Source organism: Bidens hawaiensis, unplaced genomic scaffold, assembly GCF_021521415.1.
Source record: "Bidens hawaiensis isolate Kalapana, Puna unplaced genomic scaffold, B.hawaiensis_p1.1 tig00419490_1, whole genome shotgun sequence".
Lineage (NCBI taxonomy): Eukaryota > Viridiplantae > Streptophyta > Magnoliopsida > Asterales > Asteraceae > Bidens > Bidens hawaiensis.
Genome location: NW_027504878.1, coordinates 22,102 through 43,430, shown reverse-complemented (window position 1 = coordinate 43,430; position 21,329 = coordinate 22,102). Strand labels below are relative to the sequence as shown.

Genomic DNA, 21,329 nt, shown 5'->3' with positions numbered 1-21,329 from the left:
GATAATTGACAAAGGAACTCACTTTTTTTGATTAATATGTATTATTTGATGAAAAGAGACCAACCCTTATAAAGGGAGTACAAACTAGCAGTGTTGTAAAACTCGCTAGTCGCTAGTCGAGCGGTCGGGTGCGGACTAGGGATTAATCGGATCAGACTATAAGAATAGTTTTCAGTTTTACATATACACGTACACATTTCTATACGTAATTTTCAATTTTACACATACACAAACACATTTTGGCCTGAAATTGGCTGGAATTTCACCGGAAACCGCTGATTTTGGCTGGAATCTCACAGAAAACTGCCGATTTTTGCCAGAACCTCATCGGAAAAAACGTATTAATCGTGATTTTGGCCGGATTTGACCAGTGAAGTGGGGAGTTGCGATTAATCGGGAATTAATCGGCGCCTGGTCGGGATTTTTGCAACACTGCAAAACTAGAAAGTAAAAGTATGTGGGTTTAATGGCACCCCATAAACAGTCGGTTATTCAATCACACGTTGCTGAAAATAAGGACACAATCAACTAAACATAAAACCATAAGCCTCATGTCTGCATTCTCGACCCCACTTGTATCAGAATTGCAAAACAAACAAACAAATAAACAAGTATTAGAACTGCTTTAATACAAACCTCACACTTAGATAAACCTTTTTCTTTTTGTTGTGTTACATCCGATTTTTATAGTAAGAAACATTTTTTAATAGTGACTTTCTTTGTGTCTAGGACATTAAACTTTTGAAACTGAAGAGTCTCGTTGTCTCATTCTGCCTAGACTATGTTGTTTTAACTGGACCCACACTGGCTGTAGAGTTTGGCTTGAGATACCTCTCTGGCGTAACACACGGTGGGACAAAGTCTAAGAGGGCTCGGGATTCAAGCTGACAACCTCACGAGGCCTAGCTCAAATTCTCTATTGTCGTAATCCACCAACAAAAATAACACAAGTAAGGATAAAAAACTTGAGTATCCACGGAAGAACCCAAGCATTCCACCGTGTGGATAATACATTAAAACTACCTTTTGTTTTTTAAAAAAAAATAATAAAAAGGTTTTAAAGATGGTATTTAAATAATCCGTAAAAGAAAAAGAATCCCATCTTCACTTGTTGAAATAAAGCAGCCCCGAGAGATAGATAAATTGCTCTTCAAGAAACCCCCAATTCTTCTCTCAATCTCCCAATCACCACCCACAACCATGGCGGCAACGATGGTTCTAGACTCATCGTCTCCACCACCAGCCACCCAGCTCCTCCTCACCGACTCCGATGACGACCTCTACAGCCGGCTGAAAACCCTGGAACGGCAGATCGAGTTCATGGAGATCCAGGAAGAGTACGTGAAGGACGAGCAGAAGAACCTGAAACGCGAGCTGTTGAGGTCCCAGGAGGAGGTAAAGCGGATCCAGTCTGTGCCGCTTGTGATTGGGCAGTTCATGGAGATGATTGACCAGAACAATGGTATCGTGGGCTCCACCACCGGCTCTAATTATTATGTTAGGATCTTGAGCACCATTAACAGGGAGCTGCTGAAGCCCTCCGCCTCCGTCGCTTTGCATAGGCATTCCAACGCCCTTGTCGACGTCTTGCCCCCCGAGGCAGATTCCAGCATTTCGCTCCTCAGCCAGTCCGAGAAACCAGATGTTACCTATAACGTGAGTGTGTATTTTGTATACAATTTAGAGAAGATTACCTTTGAATTAGTAGCTTCTAATGTGTAATATATATCAACTATTCAACTGCTGTAAATTACAATCGCAATAAGCCTATAACAGCTCTTTCTTGTTTTGAAATTTGCTATAGGATATTGGAGGGTGTGATATTCAAAAGCAGGAAATACGTGAAGCTGTTGAGTTACCTTTAACCCATCATGAATTATACAAGCAAATAGGAATCGACCCACCACGTGGTGTTTTGCTCTACGGTCCACCTGGAACTGGGAAAACCATGCTTGCTAAAGCAGTGGCAAATCACACTACAGCAGCCTTTATTAGAGTCGTTGGCTCAGAGTTCGTTCAGAAGTATCTTGGCGAGGTAATATATTATTATCAATCACATTATAATACGTTCTGTCAGCGGCTCAGCTATAATATTTTTCATATTTGATGTTGTGATGTAGGGCCCGAGAATGGTTCGTGATGTGTTCCGTCTTGCAAAAGAAAACGCACCTGCAATTATCTTTATTGATGAGGTGGATGCAATTGCTACGGCTCGGTTTGATGCCCAAACTGGTGCTGATAGAGAAGTGCAGCGTATTCTCATGGAACTTTTAAATCAGGTGATTTATGGTTAATATATAACTTTAGAATTACTGGTCTTGTTGTATGGTGTTAACTATAAAGTCTATGTGTTGTTATTTTAGCCTACAAAGTTATTGATTTGATTTGGCTTTGTTTAGATGGACGGGTTTGACCAAACCGTGAATGTTAAGGTCATAATGGCAACTAACCGAGCGGATACTTTGGACCCTGCACTTCTTCGTCCAGGTAGACTTGACCGCAAGATTGAGTTTCCTTTGCCCGATAGACGACAAAAGAGGCTTGTTTTTCAGGTGAGATGTTAGATATATATTTTTACCCCTAGCCACAGTTGAAAATTTTGATCAATTTACGTGTGGATGGGTTGGGACGGGTTATCGTTCAAGTGGGTGAAGTATATAGTTAAAAAGTAAACATGTCAGATGGGTCTATGGGTGTAAACGAGCCGAGCCTGAGCTTGCTTAAGTTTGGCTTGTTTAAGTTTTAACTTACGAGAGTTTGACAGAAAAATCGAGCTTGCTGGAAAAACGTTGGAGACTGTTAAGTAGTTGTAGGACCACAATGAATATACATTTAAGAGTTTATTATTTTGATGGTGTCTGTGGTTTGCTTTGGTCCTTAAGGGTATATTAGCATTTCACATGCACTCAGCTGGAAAAACTAATGGCCATCCATTCCATTTCCAAGGACTATCTGTGTTATGCCTTAGAAATACTGAGAAGCACACATGTAACATAAGGACCAAACTTGTAATATGGACAAACCACTGGGACCATATGACTAGTTAATTTCAATTATAACTGTGTATATAACGTAATGTATATTATTTAGTGATCTTTATCAGAATTTTATATATAGTGATATTTTTTATGCAACTGTGCATTTGGTTTGTTAATATATATACTTATTTTATGTATATGAATATTAGGCTCGTGAGCCTACAAGCTCACTATATGAAGCTCTGGCTGGAGCTTGTTTATTGAATGTACTCTAATTTAGGCTTGAAATTGGGCTTGAACTTGCCTTGATTTAAGCTTCTAACGGGTGAATCATTTACACCCTTGAATGGGTCAAATGTAGTCCAAAATGTATTTTAATGCTTAAGATGGTAACTGTTGTGTAGGTTTGTACTGCTAAAATGAACTTGAGTGATGAAGTTGACTTGGAAGATTATGTTTCCCGACCTGACAAGATCAGTGCTGCTGAGGTAACTTTTTGTTACTGGAATCTTTACTCTGCGGGTCCCTTTTCTTTGCTTTCTCATATGTTTGTTGCCTACAGATATCAGCAATTTGTCAAGAAGCGGGTATGCATGCGGTGCGCAAGAACAGGTATGTTATTCTTCCCAAGGACTTTGAGAAGGGATACAGGACCAATGTCAAGAAACCCGACACTGACTTCGACTTTTACAAGTAATCAGCTCCAAGCAAGCATACTCGTCTTATAATTTGTGTTATGCTTGAGACTTTCGTAATCCTTGTATTAGCGATATTTGGTGTTTGAAATTGTTGGATCATATGTTATCTATTTGATTTTATCTAGTTACGGAATCCTGCAATAACTTGTGGCCGTTTATTTATCTTTTGTTTAGGATTAGTTTATGTTTTTCTTTCCTCCTTAGGTGTACACTCAACAGTAAAATGTGTGTTTGGTTAAGCTTTAAGAATGGGTTGCACTGCATAGCTTTCCTCGCTCTTTTGAAGCCAAAGTTTAGGTGAAAGAGCAATACAAACTAGACCAAGAGACCTTCCCATTTTAAATAGGCAGTGCGGCTCAGTTTTAAACCGGTTTCTCCCAAACTGATTCAAGGTCTTGTCGCTTTCAGCTTAGGAACCGGTTTTGGATCCCTAATCGGTTTTGAAATTGGGAAAATTCCCATAGTAACCATTTTAGGAAATGCTTTCTAAATTTGTCCACCTTTTATAAAGGATTTCCAAAATGTTCAATACAAAATAGACGGGACGACTTTTTAATAATCCAAGACAACCAGTTCATAGAGCCAATGAAAAATGCACACGTGTTCTTAAAGCTGGCGTGACGGCTGGTTCGTGAAAGCAATCTAAGCACCAACAAAGCAGTCGGCCTGACGGGCGACGACTCCATTAATGTTTATGTCAGGCTGACTTAATCGTGAACATGCTGACTAGATTGTGAAAACGCCGACTAAATAACAACCGACTAGATCACACCAACCGACTAGAATGTTTAAAACAATAAGAGCCCAACTAGATCGTGAAAAAAATCAACTAGATCATGAAAACGCCGAGTAGATCGTGAATGGGCGACTAGATCGTGAATCGCTGACTATATCGTGAAAACGCATCGTGAAACGCCGACTAGATCGTGAAAATGCCGACTAGATCGTGAAGTTTTCAGAAATGTCTACAAATATACCAATTAATTTAAAGTAAAAAAAATAATAAAAAAAGTTATATGATTAATATCATTGAATTTGTTGTTACAAATATACCAATTACAATATCAAAATTTGAGAAATCTGCATTTTGTCTCCCTGGTATATGGACCAATTCGACAGGTTAAACACTGAAAAAGATTTTGCGAACTTTCGACCATTGTGATATTTGGGCGGGTCAATCTAACTCCTTCCGTTAAATATTTTCGTTAAAGTCCGTTGATTTGAATGGTATTTTAGACTTTTTACAAATATAATTTTGGCCGGTCACATCTGTGCCCCTCTGTTAGTTATATTTTTTAAAAGCTTGAAAAAACCAGCTTGCCAGGAAAAATGACAGTCCGACCACCGGGTATTATCTTCTTCCTCCTTCCTCCATACTCTTCCCCCTTCTCCACCCTCCTTCCTCCCTCTTTCCTTCCTTCGTTTCTTACCCAACTCAATCTCCACAATTTCCCCACTATCTTTATATATACACGACACCATCACTCATCACCAACACCATCACCGCCATAAACAACACCATCACCGACGCCATCTCCATCACCATCACCGACGCCATCGCAATCTCCATCTCCATCATCAACACCGACCACGCCGCCACCACCGACGCCGAGCCGCCATCCCCATCCACATCCGATGCCGAGCCGCCATCCCCATCCACATCCAACGCCGCCATCCACCGCCGTAAAATGGTTTTCGTGTTCATTATTCGGTTCACATGTTTAATCGGAGTCCCACTTGCAATGAGTCTCCGAATCCGGTTTTGGATTCGTCGAATTTCCGTCCGCGTTGTTAATGTCGCCGGTCAAGTCCGGTTGGCGTTCCGTAGAACGTGGAATCTCGACCCGCTTCTCCTACCGTAGTGTTCGGGGTGTTCGGGGTCGAGGTCGGCGCGTAAAATCCCGAAGATTATAATTCGGGTGTTTTGATATATGTGTTTATGTATTGTGTTTATGTTTTGTGTATGTGTTTATGTATTGTGTAATATATATAAAAGAATGGTTGTGTTCATTGTGTGTTCGGGCTCGGGTTTGGGGATAACTAAAAAATGAGTCGGTTCGGTGTTTTCGGGCGTATAATTTACTAGAAAACGACCCGTTTGTCGTTTTTGAGCTAAAATTACAATAAAAAACGACCCATTTTGTCGTTTTTCAGCTAAAATTACATTATTACCCGTTTCGTCGATTTTGAGATAAATTACAATAAAAAAACTACCCGTTTTCGTCGTTTTTGAGCTAAAATTACAATAAAAACGGGCCGTTTCGTCGTTTTTTAGTAAAAAGTTTACTAAAAAACGGCCCGTTTCATCGTTTTTGAACGAAAAGTTTGTTAAAAAAACGAGCCGTTTCGTCGTTTTTGAACGAAAAGTTTACTAAAAAACAGGCCGTTTCGTCGTTTTTTAGTGAAAAGTTTACTAAAAAACGGCCTGTTTCGTCGTTTTTGAACGAAAAGTTTGTTAAAAAACGGGCCGTTTCGTCGTTTTTGAACGAAAAGTTTACTAAAAACGGGCCGTTTCGTCGTTTTTTAGTGAAAAGTTTACTAAAAACGGGTCGTTTCGTCGTTTTTTAGTGAAAAGTTTACTAAAAAACGGCCCGTTTCGTCGTTTTTGAATGAAAAGTTTGTTAAAAAACGGGCCGTTTCGTCGTTTTTGAACGAAAAGTTTACTAAAAAACGGGCCGTTTTGTCGTTTTTTAGTGAAAAGTTTACTAAAAAACAGCCCGTTTCGTCGTTTTTGAACGAAAATTTTGTTAAAAAACGGGCCGTTTCGTCGTTTTTGAACGAAAAGTTTACTAAAAATCGGGCCGTTTCGTCGTTTTTTAGTGAAAAGTTTACTAAAAAACGGCCCGTTTCGTCGTTTTTGAACGAAAAGTTTAATAAAAACGACCTGTGTTTATTAAAAAACGGCCTGTTTCGTCGTATTCGGACGAAAGGTTTACTAAAAAACGGCCCGTTTCGTCGTTTTCGGACGAAAAGTTTACTAAAAAACGAGTCGTTTCGTCGTATTCGGACTCGTTTGATTTTTTAGAAAAAAAATGGCCGTTTAAAAATACGTTTAAAAAAACCCGATCCTTGTAATCATGCAAATATTATATACAGCATATATATACGGCATACATACAGAATACATATACAGCATATATATACGGCATACATACAGAATACATATACAGCATACGTATACAGCACATATACAACACATATACAGAATATATATATATACAAGAAACTATTTCAAATGCTTAATATATATTACATATTGTGTAGTTTTATTAAAAGTTAGTTCAGTTCAACTGGTTGGTGTTGTTTGTTGTTAAACCAGGGGTCGGGGGTTCGAACCCCACCCTTTACACGAAATTTTTGATCTTTAGTTTTAGGATTAATTATAGACTCAGGGATAAAAGGGTAATTTCAAGGTTTTTTGGTTAGTCAACTCACGGTCAACCAACGGCAATGAGTCAGATTGACCCGCCCAAATATCACAATGGTCCAAAGTTTGCAAAATCTTTTTCAGTGTTTAACTTGTCGAATTGGTCCATATACCAGGGAGACAAAATGCAGATTTCTCTCAAAATTTTGAAAACATATTACATGATATTTAAATAAGTTTGTGTATGTGATTGGAACCAACGACTAGTTGTGTCATTTTCTCCACATCCTTGATTTGCCGACATATACATCATAATGTTGGGTGCTCAAGTTTCCAGTTGGGTCGCCTCTCTAAGTATCCAGCATGACCCCCCGACGAAACCTTTCCAGCGAAATATGGTGGATGGAGCAAAGGCGGTGGTAGTTGGAGTAGTGTGATATGGAGTACACCCCCACTTCCCACATTTACAGCTCACATCCTAATTCCGAGACCACATATTCTAACAATAGAGACAGACCATACTGATATATGTTGGTTTTGGGTCTAGACGTGGTTTTGTTTTTTCACAAATATGGAAGACATTTTGCAAGGATATTGGTTTTTGGTATATGTTGGTGGTTAATATTATTTGTCCCGATTCTTGCCTATATATAGTATAAATGTTAGTATTTTTTCAATATTTTAAAAGATTTTTTTACTATACACCCGTGACTAAAACCATTTACAAACAATTTTAAAATGATAATCTAGTCGTCCTAGTGTTTTTGTATCATGATCTAGCCGTCCCAGTCTTTTTGTATCATGATCTAGTCACCATGTTCGCGGTCTAGTCATCCATAATTTTTTAAAACGCCTTTCAAAATCTTCATATTTGATAAAATCTTGTCGTCCAATATAACTTACTAGTTGCTCGTGTTTTTAACAATGTGATCTAGTCGGTTGTGATATCGTCGGCGTTTTCAAGATTGTAGGTTCCCTGGATGGATCAACACGAGATATCTCGATCTACGTAGGTGCGGAATCTTTGCGTAGGTCGTTACGAGCGTAGAAGACACGAATAGATCAAACACGATACGATAAACAAACACGTTATATTATAACCAAAACACGTGATACAATATCACTATTACAGACACGAACTCTCGTCCTCACGTTACAGCTCTCGTAACTTCGATAATGATCACACGAACTCTTTTGCTTTCAACTACTTAACCAAACCGTAACCTGGTGTATAAATACACGACAACTTCGCCTGATATGTTCAGGCGAAGTTGTTGCTAACTTCGCTTGACTAACAAGTTCGCCTAAACAGCGAACTTGTTAGTAACTTCGCTTAAGACATATAAAACATAATTAATCATTACAGACTCAATTACAGACACTAGACTATGAACTACTGACATTATGCACCAACAGACTCCCCCTTGGCAGTAGCTTCATGTCTTGATCTTCAAGCACGTGTCTTGTAATCTTCAATCTCTTTGTCTTCATGCATGTACTCCTTCTCTCACGCATACCGTGACTACTCGCTGATATTTCCTCGCTTCGTCTTTCCAAGCAGGAATATAAAATATCTTCTTTTCATTTAACACCTGCGGATCAGCTTTCGATAAATTAACAAGATGCATCGGATCATACACTCTTAGCACTTCTTGTTCCTCTTCGTCTTCCATCACGGCTTCAGCAGTCTGGCAATCAACATACCACCATTTAAGATCTTTCAACACATCTTGAGGCATAGTCTTCATTGGAACCTCTTTCATGCATCTAATCGGTTTGTACTTCATTACCATCCATGGCTTGCCATCTGCTCTCATTCCTCTTTCCTTATCTTCCACTAGCTTTCCCTTCTGTGGCTTTAATAACTCAAACTTCTTTTCTTTAATACTTTCTTTCCACACGATCTTCCCAATAATTCTGGCCATGTTGTCGTCGCTTCTATTAATCAACCCCAATCTAGCCAAATCCTTCACCTCACATTCAGGCAATGTATTGAGAGATCTCAACGTCCTCTTAAAGTATTGGATCCCATCATATCTTTTCACCACGAACACTTTTAACTGTTCATCATATAGCCAACAGATAATTCCTTTCTTTGATTCAGCATAGCCTTTGATATTATAACTTTTCTTGAACATGGTTGGAACAGCAGGCTTTTTAGTTTTGATAAACCAATGAGCATAGCCTTCCTTCCATCTAGGCTGCTCCTCCCATTCTGTATCATCATCTACTGTATCTTGACATACATCTGACTTTTCAACTTCAGGGATCTCGTGTTCAACATTCTCCTCAACTATTTCACCTTCTTCAACATCATCTTCTATCATAATTTCTGCACCAATCTTTTCAATCTCTTCGACTGGTAGAACATCATCTTCACACATAAATTCATCATCTAACATATCATCATCCAACTCCTTCAAGGCATCGATCACATCATCTCCCATCTCCTCGTCATCTACCATCACCACCTCATCACCACCAGAACCGCCAGCTGCACCTGCAGACTCCCCCTGAGCTGTGGAAGTCCCAAGAGCTTGAGTAGTTCTTGGCAACTCACCACCTGCACCTTTCGATGCATTGGGATCATCGTCTCAGTCATTCTTCTTCTTTGTCCTGAGCTCGTCGCCTCAATATTGGGTAAGGATATCGGCAGAGTAGTTGTGATCGCGTGGAATATCCGCGAGCGAAGGAGGAAAGTGATGATTTCGCGGTAATCCTCCACACCACTCGCATCTGGGTCTAACGTAATATACATATTATGACCCGGGAAGAACTGCCTTTGATTATCTCCTCCATCATCACCGCCTGCACCACCAACTCCAGCAATAGCAGCCATATCTGCAACAAACGAACCAAGTTAGATAAACGTTAAAGCATAACACAAGTTCGCTTGTTACCATGAGCGAAGTTGTGATAAAATCTGTATAGGCGAAGTTAAAGGTGGGGCGAAGTTGGGAACAACTTCGCTTCATCTTTAAGTTCGTCTAATAACTAATACGTAAAAAGGTCCAGGCGAAGTTAATGATAACTTCGCCTCACCACAACATCGCCTCAGGCGAAGTTAAACCTCAGGCGAAGTTGCGGATAACTTCGCCTAAACCTTAAGTTCGCCTGAATCTGAAACGGAGACTGTTAGGTTTACGAAACGACGTACAGTTGGTGAATTTAACGATTGTGGACTCCGTAAAACTCGATTTTATGATGGTCTAGACGTTCAGGTTGTTCACAACCACGTAAAAACAAGTTTGAAAAAAACGGTTAATAATGGCCGACCGACCGAGGTCACGAAACCGGTCTAAACGACCTTTGATAAAACACCAATGACAAAGATTATTAGCTATGACGACACTACGAACCTTGAATCGATAACGGAAACTGAGAAAAAGAACAAAGATGAAATCGAAAGACAAGTTCGCTGGTTAATCGGATAAGTTCGCTGAAAAATCAGAGGATAAGTTCGCTGGTTTTGAAAATTATAAACTATTGACCTTAAAAATTCCTTTATATAGGAGCGGAGTTATACAGGCGAAGTTGTGGATAACTTCGCCTAGGGCGAAGTTATTCACAAGTTCGCCGATATATCAAATTTTACAAAATCAACCCCTATAATTTGAACAATTTGCAATTAAGTTTTAAAACTTCCTTAAAGAATTAAATGACACGATCAAGTCCAAGTAACCAGTTATAAAATCATAAACTACCTAAGTACGAAAAAATTTTAAAAATTAAAGTACAAGGGATCAAATTTCAGTCTCGACAGGGACTACTACGTTTTAGAAAAGATCCGAACAGGAATCATACTAACTACGTGACTGTCACATAGATCCGTGTTTAGCTGTATTATGACATAAAGAAACAGGTTGTAAGCAGGTAAATAACTTAAGATGGTTTTCATCGTTTCTGTGATACGAGTTAAGTTCAATTAAGCTCAAAAATTAAGTGGGCAACAACTCAGAGATTATGATGCCTCCTATCTATTATCAAAGCGTATTTGGCTTTCCCCAAGTCACCCCGAATTGACTTCAACCCGTAGTGTCTGATTAAGTTGTAAGTATTCTTCGATCTTTAGACTCTGCTTCCCGTTCTCTTTCTTACATCATGATTGACATTTTAGGTTAAAGAATGTCTCAATGACTTAAATTTTTTTTTTTTAAACAAACACATAGAGAACAACTGCAAGTCCCGAATCTGGATCACTGCAGTCTCTTGACACGCTTTCTTCACGGGAATCAGAACACTAACAGGCTCGTGTATGACTGGGTAATCGCTTTTCTGCCTATCATTCGGAAAGATATATATGAAGACATGCAGAACTCTTAAGAAGTTTCCACATAAAATCAAGTAGATTTAGTTAGTATCACTTCTACTTTTACGCACCATAAAAAGCTACCATGACATACAATGACTGTTCTAAAGCCTTTTAAGCCTAATAACTTCACTAGTTAAGCACACAGAATCAGTAAATCTATCATTTTCCAAGGTTGGATCAATTTTCTGTTAAAACATAGTAACAGAACTTCTTACGAAGTAATAGACTTGAAAAATAATTTCATTTCCCTTAAAGAAAAATTTAACTTCTATCGCCCCGACCAAATCAAAGTCTTCAGGTCAACGGCTATCCCGAAGATCCAATGGATCAGCTGGACCGACCACATACTAGTATGTGTCCTTCTAACTAAGTATGATCGACTAATTTTAAACGAAAGAATGAAAACTCATCATAAACCGCCCGGTCACTTTCAGTCGTCTGGTTAATGGTTATCCTCATATTCTACAGGTAGAAATGAGGACCAAACATATCCTAAGACATGTCCATCAAACTGAGGTAACCGACATTGTTCTAAGCGATAGTGACGTTTTTTTTTTTTTTTTTTTTAATATGCACAAAAAGCATGGTTACTCGGGATTGATCATCCCATTCAACTCAACAAGGTTTTGAAATCTTGATTTGTCAAACGCTTTAGTATATAAATCAGCGAAATTATCAAGCGTATCCACCTTTTCAAGCACAATCAGTTTCTTCTCAGCACAATCCCGTATAAAATGATGACGTATGTCAATATGTTTAGTTTTACTGTGCTTTACGGGATTGTTAGTTACTAAGATAGCAGCTGTGTTATCAATGCAAATAGGAGTAAGTGAGAAATTCAGACCATAGTCGCGCAACTGTTGTTGAATCCACAGAACCTGGGAGCAGCAGTTGGATGCTGCCATGTATTCTGCCTCACATGTTGAAATGGCGACTGATGTCTGCTTCTTGCATTGCCAGGACACTAATCTGCCTCCTAGAAACTGACATCCTCCGGTAGTTGACTTCCGACTCTGATTGCACCCTCCATAATCAGAATCTGTGTAAGCGACTAGCTCCAAGTCTCCTCCTCTCGGGTACCACAACCCCAGCTTCGGCTTGCCCTTGAGATACCGCAGTATCCTCTTCGCACCCTTCAAATGAGATTCTTTTGGGTTTGCCTGAAAGCGTGCACAAAGACAAACAGCAAACATTATATCAGGCCTAGAAGCAGTTAAGTACATTAAAGAACCTATAATAGCCCGATATTGGGTTGGTTCCACGTCTGCATCGTTGTCTGAATCAGCACCCAATTTGTGATTGACGCAGACTGGAGTATCGAATGGAGTGCTGTCCTCCATCTTGAAGCGTTTGAACACATCATGGACATACTTGGTCTGATGAATGAACATCCCATCCTTCTTCTGATCAACCTGCAATCCTAAAAAGAAAGTTAGTTCACCCACAGCACTCATTTCAAACCTTTTCTTCATGACGGCCTCAAACTCCTGACACATGGAGACTTTTGATTCAGCAAAGATAATGTCATCCACGTAGACTTGCACCAGCAGGAAGTCGCTTCCTTCTCTCTTGAAGAACAACGTGCTATCTATCTTTCCTCTTTCAAACCCATTTTCAAGCAAGTAATCTGATAAGGTTGAGTACCAGGCACGAGGTGCCTGATGTAGTCCATACAACGCCTTGCTTAACTTGTACACGTGGTCTGGAAAGTCTGGGTCAGGAAAACCCGGAGGTTGCTCAATGTACACAACCTCATCAACTTTCCCATTTAGGAACGCACTTTTCACGTCTAACTGAAATACCTTCATCTTCTTATAAGCAGCAAATGCCAAAAACAATCTAATGGCTTCCAATCTTGCCACAGGAGCGAACACTTCATTATAATCAATCCCCTCTTGTTGATTAAAACCTTTAACGACTAGCCTCGCCTTGTTTCTTATAACAATCCCTTTCTCATCTCTCTTGCACTTAAAAACCCATTTTGTGCCTATCGCATGCACATTCTTTGGTTTTTCAACCAAAGTCCAAACTTCCATTTTCTTGAATTGAGCCAGCTCTTCTTGCATGGCTTCGACCCACGAGCTGTCCTTTAGAGCCATTTGATAATTCTTTGGTTCAATCTGGCTGATAAAGCAGGTGTACAAGCATTCGTTGATTATGCCTGTCTCCTTAATGCTTGTGTAAACACAGGTGTGCTCATTTAAGCTACGTCTTGTTTGTACACCGGAGGACACATCACCAATCACATTCTCCAAAGGGTGATCTTTATGAATTCTCGTGGTCGGAACCGAACCGACATGCAAATTGTCTTCCAAGTTAGAAGAGAGCTCGTCAATGGTTGTTTCTTGCTGAGAGTGAAACGGATTGAAAAATTCTTCTTCAGGAGAGGCAGCAGGGGTATCGATAGCATTTGATGAGGAAGGTTGACATTTATCAAACAGCTGTCTTTGCACTAGATTTTCTTCCTCATCAAGGATCATCTTCGTAGCAACTCTCTCTTCTTTTTCTGCACTATCCAAATACGGTATGTTAAAAGACTTAAAAAGTCTATCATAGTCGAAAAACTCAGCAGGTCCGTTGCTTGGTTTTGGCGGTTTGTAACTTGTGATATCGGTGTTACACACCACCTCAACCTTGCCGGTCGATGTATTAAAGACACGTCTGTTGGGAGTCCCAACAACATAACCGACTAAGATTCCTTCATCGGCTACTTCACCAAATTTAGAATTTGTCTTTAAAATCGAACAAGGGGACCCGAATGGTTCAAGACCACTCAAGTTGGGCTTCCTCCCATGCATAAGCTCATAACACGTTTTATTAAGTCTTTTAACAGTCAAGACTCTATTCAGGATATAACAGGCTGTAGCAACAGCTTCAGCCCAGAACACCACAGGAAGCTTCGAATCAGCCAGCATAGTTCTGGCTCCTTCAATTAACGTTCTATTCTTCCTTTCAGCCACTCCATTCTGTTGCGGAGTATAAGGAGCGCTGTACTGGTGCTCAATCCCTTTCTGAAGGCAGAAGATCTCCATTTCAAAATTCTTGAACTCCGTTCCATTGTCACTCCTGATGAACTTAACCCTTTTATCCATAACGTTCTCAACTTTGGTAATCAAATTCTTCACCATCTGAGCCGTTTCATCTTTTGATTTCAGGAAATATACCCACGAATATCGTGAGTAATCATCAGTGATCACCAAGCAATAAGAAGTACCTCCTAGACTTTTTGCATTCACGGGACCGAAGAGATCCATGTGAAGCAATTCTAGAGTACTGATAATAGAATTGACCTTCTTGGTGTGATGGGATTTCTTGTGCTGCTTTCCCTTCTTGCACGCTAGACATTTGTCTTCAAAGTTGAAAACTTTTCAAGGGAACGCCCAGCACAAGTCCATTCTTGACAATGTGGTTCATCTTCCGAAGATGAATGTGCCCCATTCTCCTATGCCACAATTCGACCGATTCGCTCGCTTTTGTCATAAGGCATGATTCTACCGTGGCCATTTCAGTCGACCTCATATCCATAATATACGTATTCCTCTCACGTGGAGCCTTCATCACAATCCACTCCTCTAGTATCTGAAAACCAGGATGTAACACAATCGCCTCATTCTTTGTAAAATGTACGGTGTACTCCTTATCACAGATCTGCGACACACTCAGCAGATTGTGCTTCAATTCTTCGACAAAGTTTACTTTTTCTAGAGTCATCTTTCCATTAGACACCGTTCCCATTCCTGTAATCTTGCCTCCACTTTCTCCAGCAAAGCTCACTCTCCCTCCTTGAACAGGTTTCAAATCGTGTAACAGGTTTTTGTTACCCATCATGTGCCGGGAACAGCCGCTATCCACAACCCAAAGATTATTGGCAGCCCTGTTCAACTGTTCCTGCACGATTAAAGCAAAAGATTAGAATCTAGGTACCCAAGACCAATTGGTCTTGGATCTATACATCCCGAACTTTGGCTTTCCAAAGTTAGTCTCTGTATAGTTCCTGTAAGTCCTATTAGTATACCTCCTTGTAGATTGATTGTGAGGCCTTCCAAACCTTTGTGAATTGAAAGAATTATAGCTTGTGGTTTGGTTATTAGCAGTGTAAAACTGAGATCTATTTCTTTGAAAACCTGGATTAGTCCATTTTCTGAAATTCAATGGGTTTTCAGTTTTATCATTAAATTGATTACTGTTAGCTCTTTTCTCAGATTTTAAAGGCCTCACACCTCTGAATTTTTGCTTCAGAGGGCAATCAGCAACAAGATGTCCTTGTTGATTACATCTAAAACAACACCTGTTTTCAACTTTCTTATCAAAAGTTGTCTTAGATGTTGAGGCTGTATTACTGCCCGTTTGTCTCACATATGGTGGGACATACGGGTTTAGTGGAGACTTCTTTTCAGATGTTTTCTTTATCTCTCCACTTTTTGGTAATACTTCCTCTTGATTTGTCTCACTCGACTCAGAAGACTTGTCCGAGTTAGATGAGACAGAACTCAGAGCAGAAATTTTAACACTTGCAACAGGCTTACTAACTTCTGGTTCTTTAGTAGTAACTGGAATTGGAACTGTCTGAACAACCTCAAAGTCAACAGATTTCTGATTACTAGGGTTAAAAGTGTAATTGTGATTATAAGGTGGTGGAACCTCATGATAACCAATTCCTCCCCTCTTAACTGAGGAACCTTGATCACTAACAAGGTGATCAAGAATAGCAGAGGAATTTCTGAACTGCTCAAGTTTTCTATTCAGTTCCACCACTTTCACCTGGTGATCAGCAATCTGTTTTTCTCTTTCAGCTATTAGCTTGGTTTTTTCTTCCAAAACTTCATAGCTTAGATCAATCACTTGTATTTTTTCAGCAAGTTTTGCTTTTAGACTTTTAATATCCTTTTCACAAGCTTTTATTTTAACTTTATAGCTATTTTCTCTTGCTTTAGTAAAGTGATGATCTTCTTTTAAAGTTTTAAACTCAGCATCCAAACCAACATACTGATCAGTTATAGTTGCTAATTGCTCAGACAAGTTTTCACATTTAGAACAAGTAGGTTTAGAACATACCTCGGAGAGCTGGTCTTTAACATCTGCCATGAGAGCTTTTTCTTCTCCGGTAACCTTCTCATTTCCTTCAGTTTCAACCTTCGCCAAATTGGCCTGTTCGAAAGTTTCTTCAGAATGCAGGTTCCAGTTGTATTCACCATCTTCTCTGGAAATCATAGCACTATAATCTTTACTACCCCCATTATGCTGTGTAGACTTGCCTTGACCACGTTCTACACGCTCATTTCTGCACTCCTTAGCAAAGTGGCCGTTTTGCTGACAGTTGTAGCATCTTACCTTCGTCTTGTCAAACCCTGGCCTTCCACCGACAAACTTTCTTCCGGTCTTTTTCATAAACCGTTTCACTCTTCTCACGATCATAGTCATCTGCCATTGCAGATCCATTTCTTCCATATCATCAGCATCAATCTGGTCATAGTCTTCATCCAACATAGCTGGATCAACAATCTTCCCCTGAATGTAGTTCTCATAGGAAGCAATAAAAGAAGCATAGAGAGCAAACTGCTCTTCAGCAGATTTGACACTCATAGGCATCTTAGAGTAGTTGTTGCTAGGAATACTTGGAGAGCAACTACTCTTGCTTGCTTGCGGTTTAGATGCACTAGATCCACCTGCTACAAAGCAAACATCACCATTCGTGTTGACTGACACATGCCCCTCATGTGATGAGTTGGCACCCGACTCTCCCTTCGAGTAGTAGGCAGCTGATTCAGTCTTCGAACCTGAACTAGAGTTGACTTTAGCACCATACATACCTGGATCTTGAACCTGATCCGTAGGTGTCTCCTTTCTAACCATGTTAAGCTCAAAGGTTCGGAGCTTGTTGACTGCCGTTTCCAGATCATATTAGGGAAAGTCTTTGTCTTCCCTCATCAGCACCGTGTACATCTCCCATTTTGGTGGGAGAGCATCAAGAAGCTTCTCAACTATCTCTTCTTCTCAGTAAGAAATTGAATAGTTGCTCAGTTCAGTCATCAGATGATAATATCGGGTGATGATATCATCTAGAGATTCATTCTTCAAATACTTGAAGACTGAGAACTGGGTTTTGAGCAATTTGATCTTCGAAGCACGGATTCCCACATTTCCTTCAAACCGGTTCTCAAGAGCTTCCCAAAGCTCTCTTGCTGTCTTGTACTTTCTAAAAGTATGAAGGATCTCTTGTAGAAGAGCCATAGTGATAGCAGCATGAGCCTTGCTCTCGGCCTCATACATCTTTTTCTCTTCTTCTTCCATTTTGCTGTACTTTTTTATCTGATCACGTCCTTCGTACTCCATAGTTGGTGGAATATAACCATCCTGGATGCATACCCACATTTTCGCATCCTGGTACTTGACATATTGTTCGAACTGATCCTTCCATGCAACGAAATCGGTTCCCTTCAGCAACCTTGGTGCTTTTGTAGCTGAGCCTGCTTCTACTTCCATCTTTACTAACTCAGAGATGTTAATTGACGACATCTTTCTCAAAAACTAAGAAACCCGGAAAAAAAATTTTTTTCTGAAAAGTACTGTAGGCGAAGTTACGGATAACTTCGCTTAAGTCTTAACTTCGCTGAAGAACTTCGCTGATTCTTAACTTCGCTTGAGGTAAGCGAACTTAGGAGGTAGGCGGAGTTGTAGAGAACTTCGCTTGAGTTAGGCGAACTTGAGAAGGTAGGCGAAGTTGTGGATAACTTCGCTTAACCTTATATCTTCGCCGAAACCCTACGAACAGTGACGGCAACTTCGCCTGATGAACACGAAGTTTCTGCAGATATGATTTCTGGGCTTTTCGAGGTTTTTGAAGGTGTAAAGGGTTAAATACGATGGTAGGAGGTAAGAATGACACAAAAACACAGAAAACACGTCCCGCGAATAGTCCAAACGGGACGATTTCTACACCGGCGTGAATATCCCGAACCACACAATCGAGCCGAAGCTCTGATACCAATTGTAGGTTCCCTGGATGGATCAACACGAGATATCTCGATCTACGTAGGTGCGGAATCCCTGCGTAGGTCGTTACGAGCGTAGAAGACACGAATAGATCAAACACGATATGATAAACAAACACGTTATATTATAACCAAAACACGTGATACAATATCACTATTACAGACACGAACTCTCGTCCTCACGTTACAGCTCTCGTAACTTCGATAATGATCACACGAACTCTTTTGCTTTCAACTACTTAACCAAACCGTAACCTGGTGTATAAATACACGACAACTTCGCCTGATATGTTCAGGCGAAGTTGTTGCTAACTTCGCTTGACTAACAAGTTCGCCTAAACAGCGAACTTGTTAGTAACTTCGCTTAAGACATATAAAACATAATTAATCATTACAGACTCAATTACAGACACTAGACTATGAACTACTGACATTATGCACCAACAAAGATCTAGTGGGCATTTTCACAATCTAGTCGGACCGACATAGACATGAATGCAGTCATCAGGCCGACTGCTTTGTTGGAACTTAAATTGTCTTCACGAATCAGTATTCGCGTCAACTTTATGGTCACGTGTTCGTTTTTCATTGGCCTTACGAACTATGGATTATTAAAAAGTCGTCCCGCCTAGACATTTTTAAAATTCTTTGTAAAATATGGACAAATTTAAAAAATCATTTTTTAAAATTATTATCATGGGAATTTTGAGATTTGAAATTTGAAATTTGAAGGGCACCTTGCACCTCTAGGGCTCTAGGCTCTACCGCTCTAGCGATATGTGATGTGGGCTTTTAGGTAAATGGACTTGTGATTTTAGTTTTTAGGTTAATGGACCTGAGTGTGAGGTGGGCTTAAAGATGGGTTTTCATTCTTTTTTGGGTAGTGTGTTCAATGAGTTTTCTTTCTTTTTTTAAAAAAAAAATTTTAACAGCTAAATATATTGTACTCTATAAAGACTGAACCCTTAAACTTTTATTCACACCAAAATCACCTTACAGCACCCACCAAAGTGGGAATGGCAGACTTAATGAGTTAATTTACTATATTTGTTTATTTATGTTTTTGTAAGTATTAACTGATAAAATTAAAAGTTTAAATAATATTTTTGGTCTTCATTGGTTACAAAATTTAATGTGTGCCATTTTGCCATATCGGTGTCGAAAAGCCTTGGTGCTGCTCGTATCTCGAATATATAGAAAAGTTTATAATGTTGGTCGACGCCCATCCCTCTTTTCCGTGCGTCTTAGACGTTCAACCATGTGATTAAATCAAAAAATCACTTTCAACACTTTTACTGCTCGAAAAGAATTCATAAGCAACTATGAACTATATGAATTTTCTAGATAAGTCTGCATGGTCAAAGTTAAAGATAGGTCAAAGTTAAGGTCAATATACTTATCAAGGAGAAATGGACAAGAAAGAAAAAAGTAAACTTGTATCTCATGACAGACAACTGTGTTGGGTACTTTTCTCATTTTGTTGGTGTCCTTTTTATTTCTCTATTTGTATGAAATAACTTGCATCTCATGACAACTGTATTGGGTACCTTTTTTTTTTTTCATTTTGTTGGTGTCTGATTTGTTTCCTTTATTTCTATGAAATAACAAGACGTCTATATCTTATCTCAAACCATGAAATATATATTTCAATGATAATGATTTGTTGGTTTTAATTTGTTTTATTGGTCTTTTAGTTTCTATAATTATTCTTCATTGAAAATCCATTATTTGTAAAGAATAATAATAATAATAATATTAGCACCATCTTCAATGATAATGATGGTGCTTTGAACTACAACGCTTGCCCTGATTAAAGTGTGCTTTCTACATATAAAGGTGCGTCATCATGATGTGCCTTCATGTTAAGGTGAGTATTACGACTGTCCCTATTAAGAAAAGTAATGAAACTGCAACTAATCTGCTATTGACTCGGTGGAAGACTTGGCAATAGCTGCAAAACTGAATAGAAAACCACACACAAACACAAAACAATGCAACAAATAGAGGATGATTGGACAAACGAGAATTACGTGGTTTGGTCTAACCTGGTCTACATCTACGACTGAAACATTATTATTACTTTCGAGATAGTGAGAATTACAATCACATGGGGGGGGGGGGGGGGGGGTAGACCGGCTAAAAGACTAGAGAGTTCCTATTGCTAAAACTTCATTACAGAGAAACATTCAAAAGTAAGTTTGTTGGGAAATGACAAGCTGTCAAATTTCCTTCTTTTGACGGAAAACACGAATAGGGTTAGGGTTGGCTAGCCTATTTTTTCTTATCAGTCGTCACAAACTTAAAGCTTTACAATCAAAATTATATGATTTTAGCGAAAACAATTGTACCTCTACCCTATAAAAATGTTTTATTATGGTAAAGGTAATCTAGATGACTAGATGTGTCTTTAAAATATGGTGGAGAAAATAATCAATCAAGACTGTCTACATCTTACCCTCCTCAGACCCTACCATAGCATTGCTATTGGTGGGATATACTGAGTACGATGATGATGATGATGAAAATAATCAATCAAGACAAAGAAACGCTAGTAGTGGATTATTGTTGAATTAGGTATATGTTATGTTTCTAGACTTATTATTCCAAAGCCAAAGGGCTAATCGCCATCTTTAACCACTTCTTGCCCACCACCTCCGGTTCTCCAAGATAGCATCTCTACTTAATTATATTATCATCCCGCTCAACATAACCAAAAAGAATAAACCAAAAATCAATTTATTACATGTTTATTTATATATAACAAGGTGGATATATCATATATGGTTGGTTTTTTAGTAAGTGACACAATTTAAAGTCTGAAACAAAACTACAAAAATAGAATCACTTTATTTTAAGTTTGGCAGACAAAACAAACAACAAATGGCATAACACCATTTTGTCCTTTAAATAAAGGCAATTTACGGTTCGTGTCATTTTTTTTAGTTTCTTTGCAGGCGGTGTACTTTAAACATTTTTTTTCTA

The 21,329-nt window shown here is 39.2% G+C and overlaps 1 protein-coding gene across 1 annotated transcript; it reads left to right on the top strand.

Moving 5' to 3' along the window:
* Positions 1-1,200: 1,200 nt before the first annotated feature.
* Positions 1,201-3,833, top strand: LOC143609111 (26S proteasome regulatory subunit 6B homolog). Its single transcript, XM_077083962.1, has 6 exons — positions 1,201-1,656; positions 1,805-2,035; positions 2,121-2,279; positions 2,400-2,552; positions 3,383-3,466; positions 3,541-3,833. Exons 1-6 carry the CDS (start codon positions 1,201-1,203, stop codon positions 3,673-3,675), a joined length of 1,218 nt encoding a protein of 405 aa, XP_076940077.1. The 3' UTR covers positions 3,676-3,833.
* Positions 3,834-21,329: the final 17,496 nt, after the last annotated feature.